Below are 18,356 nucleotides of genomic sequence, written 5' to 3'. Positions count from 1 at the left end.
AAACACAAATGATTATGACAAGACTGCAGTGGGTGTTTTAATTGCGGAGATGCCGTCTTCTTGTTTTGTTTATTAGTTTCGAGTGCTCTTTTAAGAGTAGGGATTATAACAAAGTTGCTCATGAACTAACCGTGTTGGGTCATTTGTGTAATCCTAGGAAGGAACAAGTCATGAGTTCCATCCCTGAAAGTGTTCATGTAATTGTTGCTAACGATTTGTTAGTCGTTGAGTAATGAGATTATACTCACTTTCAAAAAAAAAAAAAAAAAGAGGCTAACGGCACATCTGCACGGGTCGTCCGATGGAATGGACGCCTGGCTCCCAGCAATACTGTTTTCTAATACTGATTTTTTCCAATTATTCCATGAATTTTATACACCCCAAATGGACGACTGCCAGTAAATGACAAGTTCATTAATTACACACTGACATGTAACTAGTATAAAAGCTGCTGGCCATCTCTTCAGCTGACCGACAATATGAACAATCATCGGTAGAACTGTACTGTTATTTTTCTGATGACTGAACTTTCAGATCAATAACATGTTATATGTGTAGTATGGACTAAGCTGTCGTAGAAAACTATACTGCCAGTTGAGCACCAGCTTATTGCAAAAGGGATTCAACTACTGAAGTCACGGTTTTGGTTCCCCCTCGCTCAAGCAAAGAGAGGGCAAGATCACCCTCGTGCCATCTCTGAAGCCCAGATGCCAATTTCTGTAGCGTCTTTAGCTTCACTTCAGGAATCCATGTGGGCACAAAGTTGACCAGCAAGTTGACAAAACAGAGAACATAGGACCTCCATGTGGCATCGCCACAGCCCAGCACAATGTTACCCTCCATTACCCTGGCCATGAACTCCAAGTGTCTATCAACAACCCGTTGCCTTTTGGATGTGTATATTGAAGTGTAAGCTGGCGACGTTTCTCCGACTCCCCAGATTCTTGCACCCGAAAAGAGGAGAACATAGGCTAATGTGTATCCTTCGATTATGCTACATACCTGACCAGCAGAACCAAGCTTAGCTTCTCCACCTGAAAGCAGCAGAGTGGGGATAATCTGCTCGTAGAGGAGACGAATCAAATTCACCCCACCAGCATGACAAAGCATCGTTGCTGCAAGTGATGCTATCTGCTCTACCAAGGATGATGCAGCTGATAGCGGCAAAGAGTCTGACCTCAAACGAGCAGGTCTATCAGAACTACAAGCATTTGCTATCGCATGGGCTCTCTCAATGACCACCTCCAAAATCTCTTCACAAACAAAGCTGTTGTTTGGAAATAACCAGCAAGATCTCATGTAAAGAAATCCTGGTGCTACAGCAAGCCTGTGGGCTTTTTCATCAAAAGTCTGCCCCAGCAGATTAGCAACTCCTCTGTTTGCTACGAAGCAGGAGCGTCCATCAACCAAAGGCCCAAGGAAAGAAGAGAAGCAACTCCTGATCAGTTGTGCCACCGCGGTGTTATCTCGAGTGAAGGGGGACTGCGAACAAGTCAGGATGATGAAATCATGCCACCGCCGTACTTTTTGGGACCACAATGCACCTATAATTTGTGCAGCGGGCCATGAACTAGATGTTGTACAAATTTCAATTCCTTGGCCAATGATGCCGTGTAGGTGACTGAATTCCTCTATCTTGACTGTTATTGACAAACTCATTAGCGCTGCTATTGGCAACGGAAGCATTGGCATCACAGAACCTGTAGAAGGATTAAGTGCCCAGTTAAGAGTGTGATATGAGATATTGGCCTGAGAAAAGTTAGTACTATCTTAAATATTGAAAATTATAGATTGTGATAATGTAAATCTAAAGAACAAAAATGAACAAATTACACAAACAGGCATTAACATACGTGGTCGTGGACAGATATTGATATGAACACCAGCAAATGCAAGAACCGATTCAACTACTGGAAGAGTTGCAGCTGGACTTGGCCAGTCCACTCCATTCAACATAACTGGCTTCCATATGCCACAAGTGACTTCTGCAGAAAAGTAGCTGACAATAGCAGCAAGTGAAGCAGGCAAGAAATCTGCAAGATCTCTTAGACCTGAAATCAAGTACAATGGTAATATGCTAATAAGTATGCAAGGACAGTTGGAGAGCAAAACTGAGAAAAAAAAGACTGGTTGTTTACTGCAGTACAATAAAGTAAGCCTCTACAGCTCTACCTATAAATATATAATGGTCAAGATAAATACAGTAAGGAACTCTGAAACTCAAGCAGTGTTCTAAGAGCAGGTGACTGAGACTGAACCTTGGTGCTGTCTGTCACTCAGCTGCCAAACTTTTTTAGGTATGTTGCCCACATAGGCAGTGATTAGGCAAGCTGGCCAGATCATTGGACAATTACAGGAAGAACGAGAACTGTCATAGGAGCAACGAAGTTCCCCATGACCTTCTGCGCCTTGCATAGTGCTCAATATATTGTGCATGTGCTACATAAGGTTGGCAGAACTTAGAAAACTTAGTCCAAATGGAAACTGTGCATGTACTAGACTTAAAAGTTGCAAATGTTCGATGAAATCCTTGGACAAAATGGACAGAAATGCTCCCCTTTTTTGCTTTTGATAGGCATTTTTGTCCAATGATTCAGTGGCAAATAGTTGAGATTGACATGGAATGAAAATCAATTCTCCAAACTGGAGAAATTAAAAATGTCCAGATTCATATGAAACACTTAGGGGTGTTTGGTTTGAGGAACCACCTCATTCTAGATGAGATGGTGCATCATGAGCTCATTCCTCAAATTTGGTAAAATTACTGAATTTCTCATGCTAGTACTAATTATTAGAAACATGACATCTCTTACTGTTTCAAAGCATTAAAAAAAACTCATTGGAATCACACTCCTCCTTTCGGGAAAACAAGATGAGCGAAAGATGCGCAAATCAAAGAAAAAAAAATCTTTTTCTTTTCTCTTTCTAGACCTACCGAGGACACACAAGAAAAGGTCTTTCAACTGATTGACAGCAAACAAGTACAAATGTGTGAAAAATGAGCATTAGGAATTATGTATAGCTAATACATTGTTATATTGTACTTCTTGTACAACTCTCGTATATATATGACTATATATATGAAAGGCACCCTAATATGTGTGTGGTGTTCACCAAACCATTATCCCCACTTGTTCTACATGGTATCACGAGTTCAGGCCTAGGTCTTCTCGCCCACCAACCAAACCCTAGCACCGCTGCCCCGCCCCCCAGATCAGGCACGTCGATCGCTACTACCTCCCCTGCGGTCGATCCTCGATGATCCTCGATTGTTGTCGCGTCCTGCTGGGCGTCGACCACTTACTCCCTTCCGCTAACTCCCAAACATAGCCGCATCGTCCCCCCTCCCAAACCCTAGCTGGCAGCGCCAACTTCCTGCCACGCTGCCACTACCTCACCTCCCTCGCCATGTGGACGAACACCTCCACGTCCAGCGGCATGCTCGGCTCCAACACCTCAGGCTCCCTGCCGCATGACTCAGAGACGACACCACCAATCTTCTTCACCCCCTTTGCGATGATCGCCATCAAGTCCCATGGTCCGAGGACCCTTGAGTTGAAACATGCTTACTTCAACCGATGGTCTCCCTTCTTCCTCTCCTTGTGGGGCAAGTTTGGGCTTCACTGGCCCATAGTGTTGTCAGGCCATACCCACAGGTGCACACCGTCTTTGTGCCGGCGTAGGTCTCCGATGCGTCTATGCTGCCCCCTGGTGCTAAATCGAGAAGAGGGTAAGCAAAATCAAGCGACCTGGACACCATGAGGTAGGCATAGACAGAATCACAAACCATTTTGCCATCCTAATCTCCACTCTTCTATTCCTTTCTTCACTATCCATGGGCTCTGACAGTTCATGCTATGTTTAATTGGACGCCTATGGCCTAGGCGACGTACTAGGTCTCCACCTAGTTCTTAACCATGCCTAAGCGAGCATTTAACAAAGTTCTTTTGAACACTGCATAGTGCAATTGCAGACAAGTACAAGGCCCTCATCGACAACGGCACTAGGCGCATGGTGCCTCCCCCCTTGCTACCGTCGTGACATACAAGTGGAGCACAAGTTCCATTCAGACGACTCTCCTGTGACCTGCGTGCCACGAGGCCTGAGGCCCGTTGGGTAGTTCAGCAGCAGGCCAACATCTACTACGATGAGACCTTCAGTCCGGTTGTCAAGCCGGAGGCCATCCTCAGCATCGCCGCCTTGTGCTCCTGGCCGATCGTGACCTCCGGCCCAGTTTGGAATTTGGCCCATATTGGCCCATGTGCATGTTATTGAGATATTGTGGGGGTTTAGTCCCACCTTGGTTGTTTAGAGTGTGTTAGACCAACATATAAGACTTCTAGAGTATATCCCACCATCCTCGGGTTAATCATTTTACGCGAAGCGAGGACGAAAGCGTACATGGGATGGTGGTAGGTGTGTTTCACTCAACATGTAGAGTGAATCTGAGCCGTTCGGACTTTAGGGCGTCACATATGGTATCGGAGCCGACCTTCACAGCCACAGACGCATGCGGGTCAAGGGCGCAGACATGGGGTTCATTGCGCGCATAGGCCCTGCAGGGTGCACAGCGTGGCACATGTGCCGGCACTGGACGCACGGTCGTGTGTGCTAAGAGGGAACGTTCCTGGTCATCATTTGCCCAGATGTGGGTGTGTTGGGCCAACGAGGACGTCGGACCCTTTGAGGGGGGTGTATGTGACATCCGGCCTAGTTTGGAATTTGGCCCATATTGGCCCATGTGCATGTTAATGAGATATTGTGGGGGGAGGGGGGGGGTTAGTCCCACCTTGGTTGTTTAGAGTGTGTTAGACCAACATATAAAGCTTCTAGAGTTCATCCCACCATCCCCGGGTTAATCCTTTAACGCGAAGCGAGGACGAAAGCGTAAGTGGAATGGTGGTAGATGTGTTTCACTCAACGTGTAGAGTGGATCTGAGCCATTTGGACTCTACGACGTTACACCGATTCACCAATTGGACGTGAAGAACGCCTTTTCTTCACAGACATCTGGAGGAAACCGTGTACTGTCAACGGTCGTCAGGCTTCGTCGACCCTGTTGCCCCTGACTATGTCGTACGGTCTAAAGCAGGCTCACCGTGCTTGGAACCACTTGGAGTTTGCCATGACGGACCTCAGGGACCTGCACCACTTCCTCGACATCTATCATGCACTCCAGCGACGCCCATTCCTGTCACACTACCGGTACGCTGTCGAGCTCCTCTAGCATGTTGGCCGACAGCGACACCGGTGGACACCTGGACCAAGTTCTCGATCATAGACTGAGCCCTCATCGCCGATGCCTCAGAGTACTGGAGTCTTGCTAGTGCACTCCAGTACCTCTCCCTAACGCAACCGAAAGTATGCAGTTTTGCCTGTTCATGCATCTCATCCTAGCGAGCCTTATCTCACACAGTTCAAGCATATCCTCCGCTTTGTGAAGGGCTCACTCTCCGCATGCCTTCCCATTGGCGTTAGTCCAGCCACCTCCCTAAATGCATACTCCGAAATTGGCTCATCTTCCTTGGAGACAGCCTAGTGTCCTGGTCTTCCATCACTGGAGCGCGGAGGTGGAGTATCGCATTGTCACCCACGCCGTTGCAGGGTGCTGCTGGCTACGGGAACTCCTTCAAGAGCTCCACATCTCGATTCCTTCGGCGATGATTGTCTAATGTGACAACGTGAGCCCTTTCTACATGGTGGTTGTTGGGGATTCAACCTCGGACAACACAATCCCCGAATTTGACTAACAAACTTTAACCAATGTGTTGTCTTCATAGCAATCCTCAACTTGGTTGGGACTTAAAGGCTTTGTTGTTGTTGTTGTTGTTGTTGTCGTCTTCATAGCAATCATGTTTGTTGCACAGAAATGACTTCACGCTGTTCAAAACCTTCGGAGGTATTCGGCGAAGCCAAAAAGGGAAAAGACGAAGACAATGGGACGAAGTCCAAGGCAGTGGACCGAAGCCGATGGACACACTTCGCGATGAAGCGAAGTCAAAGGCGAACAGAAAGAAGCCAACACAGGTTGAGGCCGCGAAGCCTCATCCCGAAGACTCATCTCAGCGAAGCTAGATGGACAAAGTAGAAACGTTGAATAGAAAAAGCAATGGTTCGAGTGTAATAGCTAATCCAGGAGCAAAAGCGCAATTGTAATAGAATAGTCGAAGGTTCTCGCCCCTATAAATACCCTCCGACATGTACTGTACCGGACATGAAAATTTTATCCAATTGAGTTAATTCTACTCAATGATGCTTGAGTGATTGTTCCACCCAACCAATGTTTTCAGATCGTATTATCGAGGCTAGTCGTATGACCACCGATCAGACGACTAATCGTGATTAGTCGTCGATAAGGGTCGATTAGTCGGTCCTAATCGGTCTAATCGGCTAGTCGGACATTTAGTCGTCCTTGTGCCTAGATGACCTGATCGACCATGTATATACTATATATATGATGTAAAGATATGTAAACATGGCCATAATAAATAAGTAAATGTTAGAGGCAAGCAACCAAGCACAGTTTGGCATGTAATCATGTTTGCAATGAATCATTATCATGGTGATTTGGCCACTTACCTGTAACTGCTACTTGCTGATGCCTGATGGTGTCATGGTGAGTGCTGACTGCTGACCAAAGAAAAACTAGCTGCTGCTTGCTGAATCTGATGTCTGAACTCTAAAACTGCTCTGACCAAAGAAAAACTAGCTGCTTGCTGCCGCTTGCTGATGTCTGAACTCTGAAACTCTGAATCTGAAATTACAAAGAAAGAAGATAATCAGTTAAATAGGCAAAATAGCAGAAAAATAAAACTGTAAAGACTAAAGAAAATGTACAAGAGTAGTAGACAGTAGAGCATGGGAAAACAACTTAACCAAGTACACAAATGTAACAAATAGGAACTAACAGCAGTTTAGCACAGTGCACACTGTGCACAGCAGTACACAACATAAGTAAACTAGCAATTCAGCCATAAGTAAACTAGCAGTACACAACATCCAGTCCACTGATCCATAGAACCAGCAATTCAGCCATCTAGAGAAGTAAATCTGCGTCCACATGGAAGTCTTCATTTCCATCATTTGTTGCAGGTCCGCCTGAGTCTTCCTCCCCTCCCTGGTCCTCCATTTCTTCATCTGTTGCACTTGCACCTTGTGGTTGTTCTGGTGCAACTCTGTTTTCCTCTTCTTCATGATCACTGCTTTCAGTTGCTGGTGTATCTGACCTTGGACTTGGACACTTCCTTTTGTTATTCCTCCCATATGTGCGGGTGACAGTATTCCTCGCACGAGCAGCAGCAGCCCTAGGCAAATTGCGGCCTCTAAGCTGGTCGGTTGCACCAACAGCTTCATCAACATGTGTCCAAAGCATATCACTGCCATTAGATGCATGAACTGGGTCACAGTTGATGTCTACCCACTCATTTTCCCATTGAAACTCTTCTAGCAGCAATGGGTTGGATTTCTTGCCTTTAGAACCGAGCTCACGAATTTTCTGAAACCTGAATGCCATCTTACGGTTGTAGCTAACAAATACCAACTTATTCAACCTAATGTGCTCCAAACGGTTCCTCTTTTTAGTATGCACCTGCAGCCATAGAAAATAGGAGCAAATTCATTAGATGGCTGCAGCATATAAGAATGCATTAGCATGCACCTGCAGCCATAGAAATTGCACTTACATGAGCAAAAGCGCTCCAATTGCGCTCACAACCAGACGCCGAACAGCAGAGGCTTACAATTCGTTTTGCTAAACTCTGTAGCTCGAATGCAAGGCCACCAAAAGCATCCCACCATAGAACTGTAGTTGTAGATTACAAGCAAAACAATAATATAATCAGTAGCTCATCACATAGAGAATTATAGCTTAATTAAAAGAAAGTGCTGACTGCTGAACTGCTCATTACTTACTAGGATTTTTGCTATTTCTCTCTACTATTGCTAATCTCTTTGAGAAACATTCACCCTCAGCCCTGTCATAATCATCAGCTTGCTTGCTTATTTTCCTCGCTTCACTCTCATCAGGCACCATCTTCCATATAATGTCATTAAACATGCATCTTAGCTTTGTAGCTTGTCTCCTATCCTTTTCCTTTATGGCAAAGTACTTTCCAGGATTCAAGAAGAGGGCTGCTCCATATAGTTTTTGCTCCATCTGGTTCTCCCATCTCTTGTCATAGCATTCCATTACATCATTCAGTAATGATGATTTGTCTCGCAAAGTTTCCTTGATGGTCTTCTTTGCAACATCCATTGCTGCCATTATCTCAGGAGCTGCTGGTGTTTCATCACCATCTGCTATCCTCATAGCGATGAGAAGGGGTTGTGTTGCTTTTATACAGTACTCCACTTTTATCCAAAATGGTATGGAAAGGATTGTGTTCTCAGCCTGCCGCCCTTCAGCACTTTTTGACAAGCTGTTGGAATGCCATTCCTCACTCACAAACAAACTCCTCAGCCCCTGTTTGTTCTTATGCATGCTTGCTAATGTGAGATAGGAAGTAGCAAAGCGAGTAACAGCAGGCCTCACAAGATCACCACCAATCTTTTCTCGCATAAGATCCAGAATTCTCCCATGCTTGTAGAGAAACCTACACACCTTCTTAGCCGAATTAATGCAAGAGCTAAACTCAGGTATCTTCCCAATGTCCTCCATCATCAAATCCAAACAGTGGGCAGCACATGGTGTCCAAAACAAAGTTGGGATCCTCTCCATAAGAATTCTTCCAGCAGCCTTGTAGTTTGATCCATTATCTGTGACAATTTGCACCACATACTCCTTCCCAACCTTGTCAATTTGTTTCTCTAACAAGTCTGCTAACATAGAAGCATTGGCTATCTCACTTGAAGCGTCAACTGAACCTAAGAAGAATGTTCCAGCTGGGCTATTCGCAAGAAAGTTGATGAGATGACGGTGGCTAGTGTCAGTCCATCCATCTGACATGATTGTGCAGCCATATTCCTTCCAAGCGTCCTCATGCTTCTTTCTCAACTCCTCTGTCTTGTTCACTGCCCTATCAAGTAGTGGATTCCTAATCTCATGGTATGAAGGTGAGCGATACCCAAGACCATATTGCCCAATGGACTCAAGCATAATCTCCCAGCTTCTTGAGTTAATAGCATTCAATGGTATTCCATTCTCATAAAAAAAATCAGCCACATGGTCATCTACAATTTGCTTTGCTTCCTTGCTCTTTGTGGAGTACTCAAGAGTGGGCTGTGACATCTTGGACTTGTGCCTTTCTGCAACCACTTCTTCTGGACTCTTGCAAAGCAAAGAACTCACTGACTTGGAATGCTTCTGTGTTTGAGGTTTTGGTGGAGCAGAAACCACAAAGTTCGTGGTTGATGCTTGAGCTATCTTTTTTGCTTGCATTGATTTTGTCCCAGAACTTGGAACTTGGTTTGACTTTGTCCCAGCATTTGGTTCATTTTCAGCAGCAGCAGAAGCACCACCTCCATCTTCTTCTGTTTCTGTCTCCACCCCAGTGTCCGCAGGTACCTGCACCTGAGTCCTTGACCTTGTGACCAAGTAACCATTCATCTCACGCCTAACTAGTTCAGGTGCTTCACCACATTTCACTGCATCAGAATAGCCCCCAGCAAGGTGTTGCTTGAACCTTTTAATGCCTGAAGGGACAACCTTTTTGCAGAAAATACATTGGATGAACTCTTTCTTCCCTATGTCTGGCCAAAACCCATATTTCCATCCAGGATCTGATGATTTTGCCTTCCTCTTCTTATCTTCAGCCATGGCAGCAAGATCTGGCGGCAATTTAGCTAACGCTTGAGCTATCAGAGATGCTTCAGTTGGAGCAGCTGACGACGCTGAGGCAGCCCCTCCTGAGACAGCTTCATTCTCAGGTAGAATTACCTCAACAACTGCACGCCGTCGAGCATCCTCTGCAGAGCGGCACAGCCACACAAATGTGTCACAAATTGGTGGCAACATGCAATACACAGCAGCGGAATAGCAGACAGAGACAATAACCTTCAGAGGAGGCAGAGTGGTGGGACTGGTGGCTCATCTTGATGCTTGAGGCCTCCCGTGTCCGTCCTCCAGGCGTCGAGGAAGGAGCCTCAGAGGCGGGCGGAGCTACTGGGTCCCGGCAGGGGAGGAGACAGGAGCGAGCGAAGGTGGAGGCGCAGGCGGAGCTGCTGCGGACGGACGGACGGAGCTGCTGCTGGCGGAGCTGCTCGGACGGACGGACGGGCGGAGCTGCTGCGGACGGACGGACGGAGCTGCTGCTCGGACGGAGCTGCTGCGGGCGGAGCAGCTGTGGGCGGAGCTGCTGCGGACGGACGGACGGACGGCGGGCGGAGCTGCTCGGACGGACGGAAGGGCGGAGCTGCTGCGGGCGGAGCTGCTGCGGACGGATGGACGGAGCTGCTGCTCGGACGGAGCTGCGGACGGACGGACGGACGGGCGAGCTGCTGCGGACGGACGTGCGGGCGGAGCTGCGGACACCAGCGAGGGGCGCGGCCGGAGCTGCGGACGCCGGCGAGGGAGATCCAGAGGCAGGCCGCCGGCGGCTGCGAGAGAGAGGCAGAGAGCAGCGGGAGCTGGAAATGTGTCGTCACTCAGTCACTCACTCACTCTTCTTCTTACCCTAATGGGCCAGCTAAAGGTGGGCCGAATTCTTTAGCTGGGCCAAATTCTCCCTCCCCCGAACTAGTCGTCCGGCTAGTCTGATCGGACGACTAATCGTGATTAGTCGCAACTTATCGGACGATAAGTTTTCTAATCGGTCTAAACTAATCGAGAGCCCTTATCGAGCACCTGGTTACGATAAGGACGACTAATCACGATTAGTCGCGATTAGTCGTCCGATCTGAAAACATTGCACCCAACAGTGGTCAAACTCATCCATCACCGGTGCACCAAGCACATCTAGATCAACATCCACTTCATCCGAGAGAGGGTCGCCTTGGGCCATGTCTGTGTCCTCCATGTTCCCTCAACTGCATCAATTTGCAGACATCATGACTAAGGGCTCTACCTGTACAGCTCCAGTCTGTGGACCCGTGATCCTACCGCTACGACTGCAGACGGGTATTAGGAATTATGTTTAGCTAAGACACTGTTGTACTACCATTATTACCAATTCTTGTACAACTCTCGGATATGGCTATATATATGAAATGCCTACAATGGGTGTGTAGTGTTCCCCCCAAACCATTATGCCCGTTTGTTTTTAAATGAGGTGGTGATGGATCAACTCAGTTCCATTCCGTAAACCAAACAAAAAAAGTAAGAGTGAAAAGATGATGGACTACTTCATTCCTCAAACCAAACACCCTATTAGTTTGTAGAGCAATACCAAAACAGACGGAAGTTGTAGTCAGAGGTATAACCTGTAACCAAATCACGGGATGAAAGTCTGCCATGAGCGCATGAAGTTAGCACAGCCTCAAGCACAAAAGGAACAGCTTCAAGAATTTCCCATGCTGGAAGTGTTGGCCACTGGCACGTATCTTCCTGTACACCTGAAGATGAACTACTCGTACTGGAATTTTCTGTTGACTGAGGATTTACAGACAGGACACCACCTTTTGGCACTTTATTATGGCATATAATTTTCAGTATCATGTTTGCCACATGGAGCACAGTTGTCCTGCTGCAAGCACTAGAAAGTGTAGAGGCTATGCAAGCTTGATTCTGGAAGTACCATGCCCTTAGCTTTGGAAATGAGTCAATATACACTGGCTTTTGAAATGGTATATCTAATTTAAATATGCTTGATTGAGTAACATTAGATAGATTTTTCAAAGAAGAATGACTATTACGTAATAACAAGAGAAAATCCAAATGGAGCTCTGACCAAACAGAGACTCCACGCCTTGATAAAGCATTCTCAATAGGTGGTCTATGAAATTTCCAAAAGCGAAGCAGGGACAGGAAAGCACATGAGAATACTGAATACACAGAAGCCTCTTCAAATTTACAACTCCTATGATCAGATGGAGGTAAAGATCCAAAAAACTCACAGAGAGGCATTAAGATAGATGCTACTTCTGGCACCTGCAAAATATCATGTCACAAGGGAAATGGTGCCATAAGCCCACAACAGGTTCATACAGCACATATACCACCAAAGCATGTAAACCAATTACTACTCCGTGCAAGTAAATTTTCTTTTACAATGTAGTTGCAAGTGGTCACCAGCCCAGTGGCTTATGGTCGGCCCAGGTCACGGTGCGGGCCTGTAGGGTGAAGCCGGGGTTCAGGGGTTTTCTCCGTCCGTTTGACTGAGGTTCCTTCTCAAAGTAAAAACCATAGGGGTGGTCTTTCCCCACTGGCGAGTTTTTTTTCTTATCAATGTAACAAGTGGTGCTGACATCCAATGAGCATTAAACCGCATCCAAGGAATGTACTAAAAAAATTCCAGTAGGTTTGAAAGGCATCATGATTGCAGTTGCAGCAATAACTTAAAGAGATACTATCCGTAATTCAAAACCACAAGTAAACACAAGTCATTAACATATGAAAATATGAAAGATGCACATGGACTGACAAAGTTTTGTCTACTTATCCATGCCTGAGAAATATGTTTAACACAAGATTAGTTCAAAAAATAGTTTCATTCTGCTTCAAGGAACACATATAATTCTAGGTTATTCTTGATTTCATCTCAAACTTCATCAGAACCCCATGTTCTCCATGACTAAGTCAAAACGAATAGAGCTGAACTATTAAGCTAGCGATGTTTCTTACCAGGCCATACATTGAGAGAATATGAACAGTGTCGATAGAAGAAATTCCTGATACAAGAGCGTGTAGCATAGGCATGTCCTGTACATATCGCCCTTCTGGTCCAGAATCCAGAGGGAGGAATGTCGATAACAACTTAAGCACCATTTGAACAACATGTTCCTAAGCAGAAAAACAAATTGCACGCAAACATGTTACATTCTTCTGTAGAACATTACTACAATATGATTCTTTTAAATTGAATAATACCTGAATGTTCCAACCACGAAGAAGTGATGCTCCACACAAAATCTTCGAAGCTGCCAACTTTTCCTCCGGTGACCCACTTACTGCAAAAGAGTACAATTTCTCCAACTCTGGTACACTAAGAAAACAAAATAGGAATGAGATCATGAATCAAGCTAGACAACAGACATAAAACCAAAAAAGCTCTAAAATTAGTATACTCCTATGATTTATCACCTCGAAGCAGGTGTAACCATAAGGGCGTCCTTAAGTTCTATAAGTGGAGACCCTTCTACTAAAGATGGCCATGGAGACTCCTGAACTGGAGAGGATTCTTTAAGTGGAACCACGTAGCCAGGCCAGAAATAAGCAGATGTATCAATTAAGTTCCTTGTGATACAGGCTTCCACGATAAGATGTAGCATATTTCCAACTACAATTTTGAAGCGTAACTATGATTTAGATAATTCATAATTGCGAAAAGAACAATATAACCAAAGGATACTAAATGTCAAAAATATCTATCAGTTCATAGGTAACCTGCTTTTGTAGAGGGACTGTCTTTGAAAGAACTGTACATGTTCTCACTCCCATTTTTCAGGTTAGACAGAACAACTGCTGCTTTTCTAGCTGCAGTATTTGCCAAATGTACAGCTGCTGGAGGTGGTGAAAGAAGACCAAAAAATTGCCTCAGAATCTGAAGTGAAGACACTAATTGTCCTCTTATAACAGAGGTTGTGTCCCCTTCCAGATTGCCCACCTCTTCCTTCACAATAGTTGCAATGGACAAGGGGATAATAGCCAACAACATGCACAACCGTGAATCAAGACGAGGAAATGGTCCTTCCGAAGCATCTGGGCCCTATTAAGCACATTTTGTTAGCAAGGAGTAAGTATCAATGTATGTGTTTGGAGCATATGTCAAATGACAACATAAGTAAATACTTTTTTTTCTTTTTTATTATTCTTTATTTAAAAATAATACATATAGACTGTGGTTGAAGTCATCTCACTCGCTGTACTAGCCGCAAAGCCGAAATCCACAAAGCTTGAAAGGTCTCTTGCCAGGTTGCCCGATTCAACACTTGAAGTGTTTTGGATAGTTCTGTCAGCCAATGGTTTCATGTTAGAAAATGTTTTAAAGCTATGGGAAAGGCAAGAATTAACAGCTTTATGCATTTATGCACCTGTCAGATATTCAACTGATGATATAGCATGAAGATGTCTCCCATCCATTGCATTCTCCATAAACATGTCAAAAGGAATCCAACAAGATCCCTTTCCAGCTCTGAATATACTGTAAACAGCTGAACTGCAAGGCTGTATGCTAACAGGAACTCCCAGAAGCCTTTTCCTGTCTAATTGGTAGTCCGTGCTTATGACATTCTGTATATTCATAATCAAGCTATCTAGCAGATTGTACGGAGACAAAGTGTTCTTTTTAACAGCACCAATAAGATGAAGTTTCCGAAGTAGACAACTGAAATTTTCAGGTCTATCCTACCACATCCAAAAAGGAATGGAAGTATTATCAGTTTAACATACACAATACACTAGAACATTTGGACAGTGATTGAGTGGTCTGGAGAGGGGGATCACAATCCAAAAGCTTTCTAGCAAATATTTGTTACGCTTGCTCAATGTCAACAAATATACCTGTACCAAAGTTCTCCCAAACTATGCATGCATACTCACATTCTAAAATGAAATCATAAGCTTGAAGTTTAGAATCACAACAAAGCCATAAGTTTTATGAAGTTTCGTATCTGGGAAAGAGCCAAACATGACACGACAAGCTAGAAATTGACTCATTTGGAAGTGCCTAAGATGATGTGTGGCTTGAACCAACTTCCCATATGTTCTCCCTAATAAAATTAGTACGGTCAAAGTTCTTCTCTTTTTTTATTGGTCAAAATAGTGCTCTCAATCCCACCCATGCTAGCATGTCACATCTAGGGCAAAACACAGATAGCATCCGGCACTATTGCACATACCGCCAAAAACTCAAAGGTAGTACTATTACCATCTGATAACATGATAATATATCAATTTTTATTTTCATCCCCAACCCCAAGCTTGTCAAGTGAAAAATGTTTCTAAAAACAAGCAAACTTAACCGATTTGGATGAAACCTAGTTTTTCAGGGAGTACGTAGCTGAGGATCTACAAACTTGTAATGATCAAGATTTGCATGGCAGAAAAGAGTAAAGTTACAAAGATAACACAGCATACGTGTTACGATTGACAAGCCGCAGAAAGACTTGGACAATTTTGTTTGCAGTGACCTTCTCAACAACTTCAATAGACATAAGTATATTCTTTCTTCTTAGATGTTCACGGTGCTCATCTCCCCTGTCAAGTGATCTCCCCTTGCCATTAAAATTCATATCATTTCTGTTGCCATGTTCATCAGCGGAGGTGATGGGCAATCCACAATCATCTAAGATGCAATCAATCAGCATGTTGACAAGACTCAACACAAACAAAATAACAGTATGTCCAAAATCCAAATGTTGAAAACCAAATCTATGTGAAAGCTGCATAGCACTGTCAATAGATTTGGCTAACCTGCATAGTAAATGCAAATATAAAGTTAGCACATTTGAGAGGATTATATGTTGGTATCAGAAAATTTGTTCACCGAATAAAATATTTCAGAACATCTTCTATTCCCTAGAATAGTTCTGCTGCTAGATCAGGACTTGCCTGATCACATGCTAATCAGCCCAGGCAACCGATACAAAGTACATTGCAGATGAATATAACAATCAGTAAAAAATAAAGCCATATCTAAAGTTAATGCTAAAATATTGGAAAATATTTTCTCAAAAACCTGATAGAGATTAGCTGGATAAAGGCCTGAAAAGCTTCAATTGCACACATCTGAGCATGACTTTTATGGCAAGCTTACAGGTGCTATGCGGTGAATCCACCTAAGTTGGAAGAACCTACAGTCTAAAGCATATTTACCAAATATTAACTAGGAGTAGCTCACAACATTGACGGGCAGCATACATTGACATGACAAAGAATATCGTGCACTTGACAAGTTGACAAATAGGCACCTCAGTGGTATGTGGCATCACAAGCCCTTGGTGTTTGCACACATTTCAATCAGACACTTTGACCATGTTGGTACACATAGGAATAGTTTGCAGTTTGCTGACAAACTGTGCTGTGCTATGATATGATATGCACTTATGCAGTAAGGTTTTTGGCTATGAATCAAATAGAAAATATGATTTTAACAAATAACTAAGAGTAAATTTTGCATGCCTACAGGTGATTGACCACAGTATCAGAACTTTAAAGATTGGAAGTCCATTATCAGAAAGCCGCAGATTGATGGAACAATTTATAGTTGAAGATAGTTAGTTCAATCACACTGTAGGTTTTAAGGGTGCGTTTGGTTGGGCTTTTGGCTTTGGCTTTTGGCCCCAAAAGCCAAAAGCCCAACCAAAGGGGCTGCTTTTGGAGGCTGCTTTTTCAGAAGCAGCTGCTTTTCCGTAGTACATTTTTGAAAGCTGGTTTGACCCTGCTTTTGGCTTTTGGCTTTCTGCTTTTCGAAATTGGTGGAATAAAAAGCTCTTCCATAGTTGTTTCAAGAGAGATAAAGATAGAAGGTATATTTTATACTTGTTTAACCAAACAGCTTTCAGTTTTTCTACAGCTCACAGCCCACAGCAGCTTTCCCACAGCTAACAGCCCACAGCAGCTTTTTCCCACAGCCACAACTCAACCAAACACACCCTAAATATTTACTCAGTAGCTTATATACCCAAAAAGTAGGGGGAGTGCTTTTGAAAAGCCACCGCAATGTGAAAAGAACTTAATGACACTTGTGAAGCCTTTGAACCACAGCATAAGTTTTTTTTTCTAGAACACGACTTCACGACAACACAAGGTTAGAAATGGTGCACCTTTTCCTTTGAAGACCAAGACTGAGACCAAGAATTTTGCAATCGTTTGCATCCTACCTAGTTTCCACCTCCAGATACATCTAACGGAAATGACCAGGCAACCCCCTAGCAGCCGGGTCAAGCTGGGCCCACGTACCCGAAAAGCATCAGCAAATACAACACAGATTTAAACCGGGATATCCAACAAGCAATTTTGCCAATTCTGACGTGTGCAAGTTGTATCGTGAATCCAGAGTACACCAAACCAAAAATGTTTAGGGTATTCTGATGTGTTTGGCACAGAGCTGTTTTATTTGCCAAACACTCGTTTCCAAGAGAGCTTCATGAGTAAAACTGTTTTTCTCCTCCTCTCACAGAAACATTAGCTTATCCCAGCTCTCTCCCTCATTTCTCTCTCTCATCTATGCATGAAGCTGTTTTGCCAAACAGTTCTTTCAAAACAGCTCAGCTCCAAAGTTGTTCATGAAGCCATTTTTCAAAAAAAAAAACAGTTTTACTAGTGAATCTAAGCTGTGCCAAACGGGGCACAGTGGGCTGGAGTAAGGTCTTACATATCCTTCTTCTCCATGCGCTCCGGGTAAACAGGGGCCACAGCGTACCGGCCGAGAAGCTCGAGGTAGAGCCTGTACGCCTCCGGCTGCTCCCGCCGGTTCGGCACCACCCTGCATAGCAACAGTATTATACAAACCAGCACAACAACCGGCAACTTAGCATCTGAAAGCCCACTTGATAAAAGGAGACGACGCGTAAATTAAGGAGAAGGGAAAGGTCGAATCGCTCAAGCACCTCGGGGTAAGGAGGGCGAGGGTGTGGAGAGGGTCCACCAGGCGGGACAACATGGCCTGATCCAGCAGCTTCCACATGGCGGCTGTGTTGTGCGCGAAGCACAGGTTGGTCACCAGCGCCTGCGAGAGCGCGAGGCCGCCCGGAGCGGAGGCGGGGGCCTCGCGGATGCAGCGCGCGGCCTCGGCGGCCTGGAGAAGCGGCGGGTCCCCGCGCTCTGCGGAGGCCTTCACCGCCGCCATCACCCGCCGCTCCAGCTCCAGCTCCGTGACGGCGGCAGCCATCGGCCCGCCTGGTTTTGGGGAGCTCTGCTCTGGTGTGCTGATTGCGCGGGGGTTTTGGGTTGGCGATGGCAGGATACGCGAGGCTGCTGCTGGTTGACGAATGTATCTAGAGACTTTTACCGAAGTCATTATAAAAGTTTTTAATTTCTTCTCTACCACATAAATTTTAGCGGCCTCTTCTTAGTCTCTCGCGTAAACTTTTTCTAATCCTGTGTGTCAGCTCCATGACGTTGAAGAATAGGTTGACCAAACTATGAAGCAAAACACGATGGAGATGAGACCACTGTGTCCTTATAAAGTTGTGACTTATGTTGAGTCGCACGAAAGACATCCTCAGTCTCCAACTCCTTATTTCTCGTCTCTCTCGAGCTCCTCTCTCTCTCAAAACCCTAGCCAAAGGAACAAGGTGGCGGAGAGAAGAGGCGGCGGTGA

At 44.9% G+C, this 18,356-nt stretch overlaps 1 protein-coding gene across 4 annotated transcripts; it reads right to left on the bottom strand.

Moving 5' to 3' along the window:
• Positions 1–339: 339 nt before the first annotated feature.
• LOC136518896 (mediator of RNA polymerase II transcription subunit 33A-like) lies at positions 340–18,030 on the bottom strand. Of its 4 annotated transcripts, XM_066512590.1 has the most exons (15): positions 17,644–18,030; positions 17,409–17,519; positions 15,170–15,505; positions 14,125–14,432; positions 13,951–14,042; positions 13,478–13,799; positions 13,175–13,370; positions 12,962–13,076; positions 12,716–12,874; positions 11,356–12,022; positions 7,683–7,801; positions 7,471–7,588; positions 6,909–7,376; positions 6,580–6,754; positions 1,914–2,051 (listed from the first exon to the last, which is right to left on the bottom strand). In XM_066512590.1, exons 1-14 carry the CDS (start codon positions 17,922–17,924, stop codon positions 6,612–6,614), a joined length of 3,435 nt encoding a protein of 1,144 aa, XP_066368687.1. In that variant the 5' UTR covers positions 17,925–18,030; the 3' UTR covers positions 1,914–2,051; positions 6,580–6,611. The 4 variants fall into 4 exon arrangements, with proteins under 4 accessions (XP_066368688.1, XP_066368686.1, XP_066368687.1 ...); XM_066512589.1 differs by lacking the exons at positions 6,580–6,754; positions 6,909–7,376; positions 7,471–7,588; positions 7,683–7,801 and adding an exon at positions 341–1,700 and having other exon boundaries at positions 1,854–2,051; positions 17,644–18,028; XM_066512591.1 differs by lacking the exons at positions 6,580–6,754; positions 6,909–7,376; positions 7,471–7,588; ... (1 more) ...; positions 17,409–17,519; positions 17,644–18,030 and adding an exon at positions 340–1,700 and having other exon boundaries at positions 1,854–2,051; positions 14,125–14,437; positions 15,170–15,307.
• Positions 18,031–18,356: the final 326 nt, after the last annotated feature.

Source organism: Miscanthus floridulus, chromosome 17, assembly GCF_019320115.1.
Source record: "Miscanthus floridulus cultivar M001 chromosome 17, ASM1932011v1, whole genome shotgun sequence".
NCBI lineage: Eukaryota > Viridiplantae > Streptophyta > Magnoliopsida > Poales > Poaceae > Miscanthus > Miscanthus floridulus.
This window is presented reverse-complemented; position numbering and strand designations above follow the sequence as displayed.

Coding starts and splice junctions, on each gene's coding strand:
- LOC136518896 (XM_066512589.1), bottom strand. CDS start 17,924: ATGGCTGCCGCCGTCACGGAGCTGGAGCTGGAGCGGCGGGTGATGGCG. Junction 15,506..17,408: donor CGCATGGAGAAGAAGGATAT/GTAAGACCTTAC, acceptor TTTACTATGCAG/GTTAGCCAAATCTATTGACA. Junction 13,077..13,174: donor ATGGTTACACCTGCTTCGAG/GTGATAAATCAT, acceptor TTGTTTTCTTAG/TGTACCAGAGTTGGAGAAAT.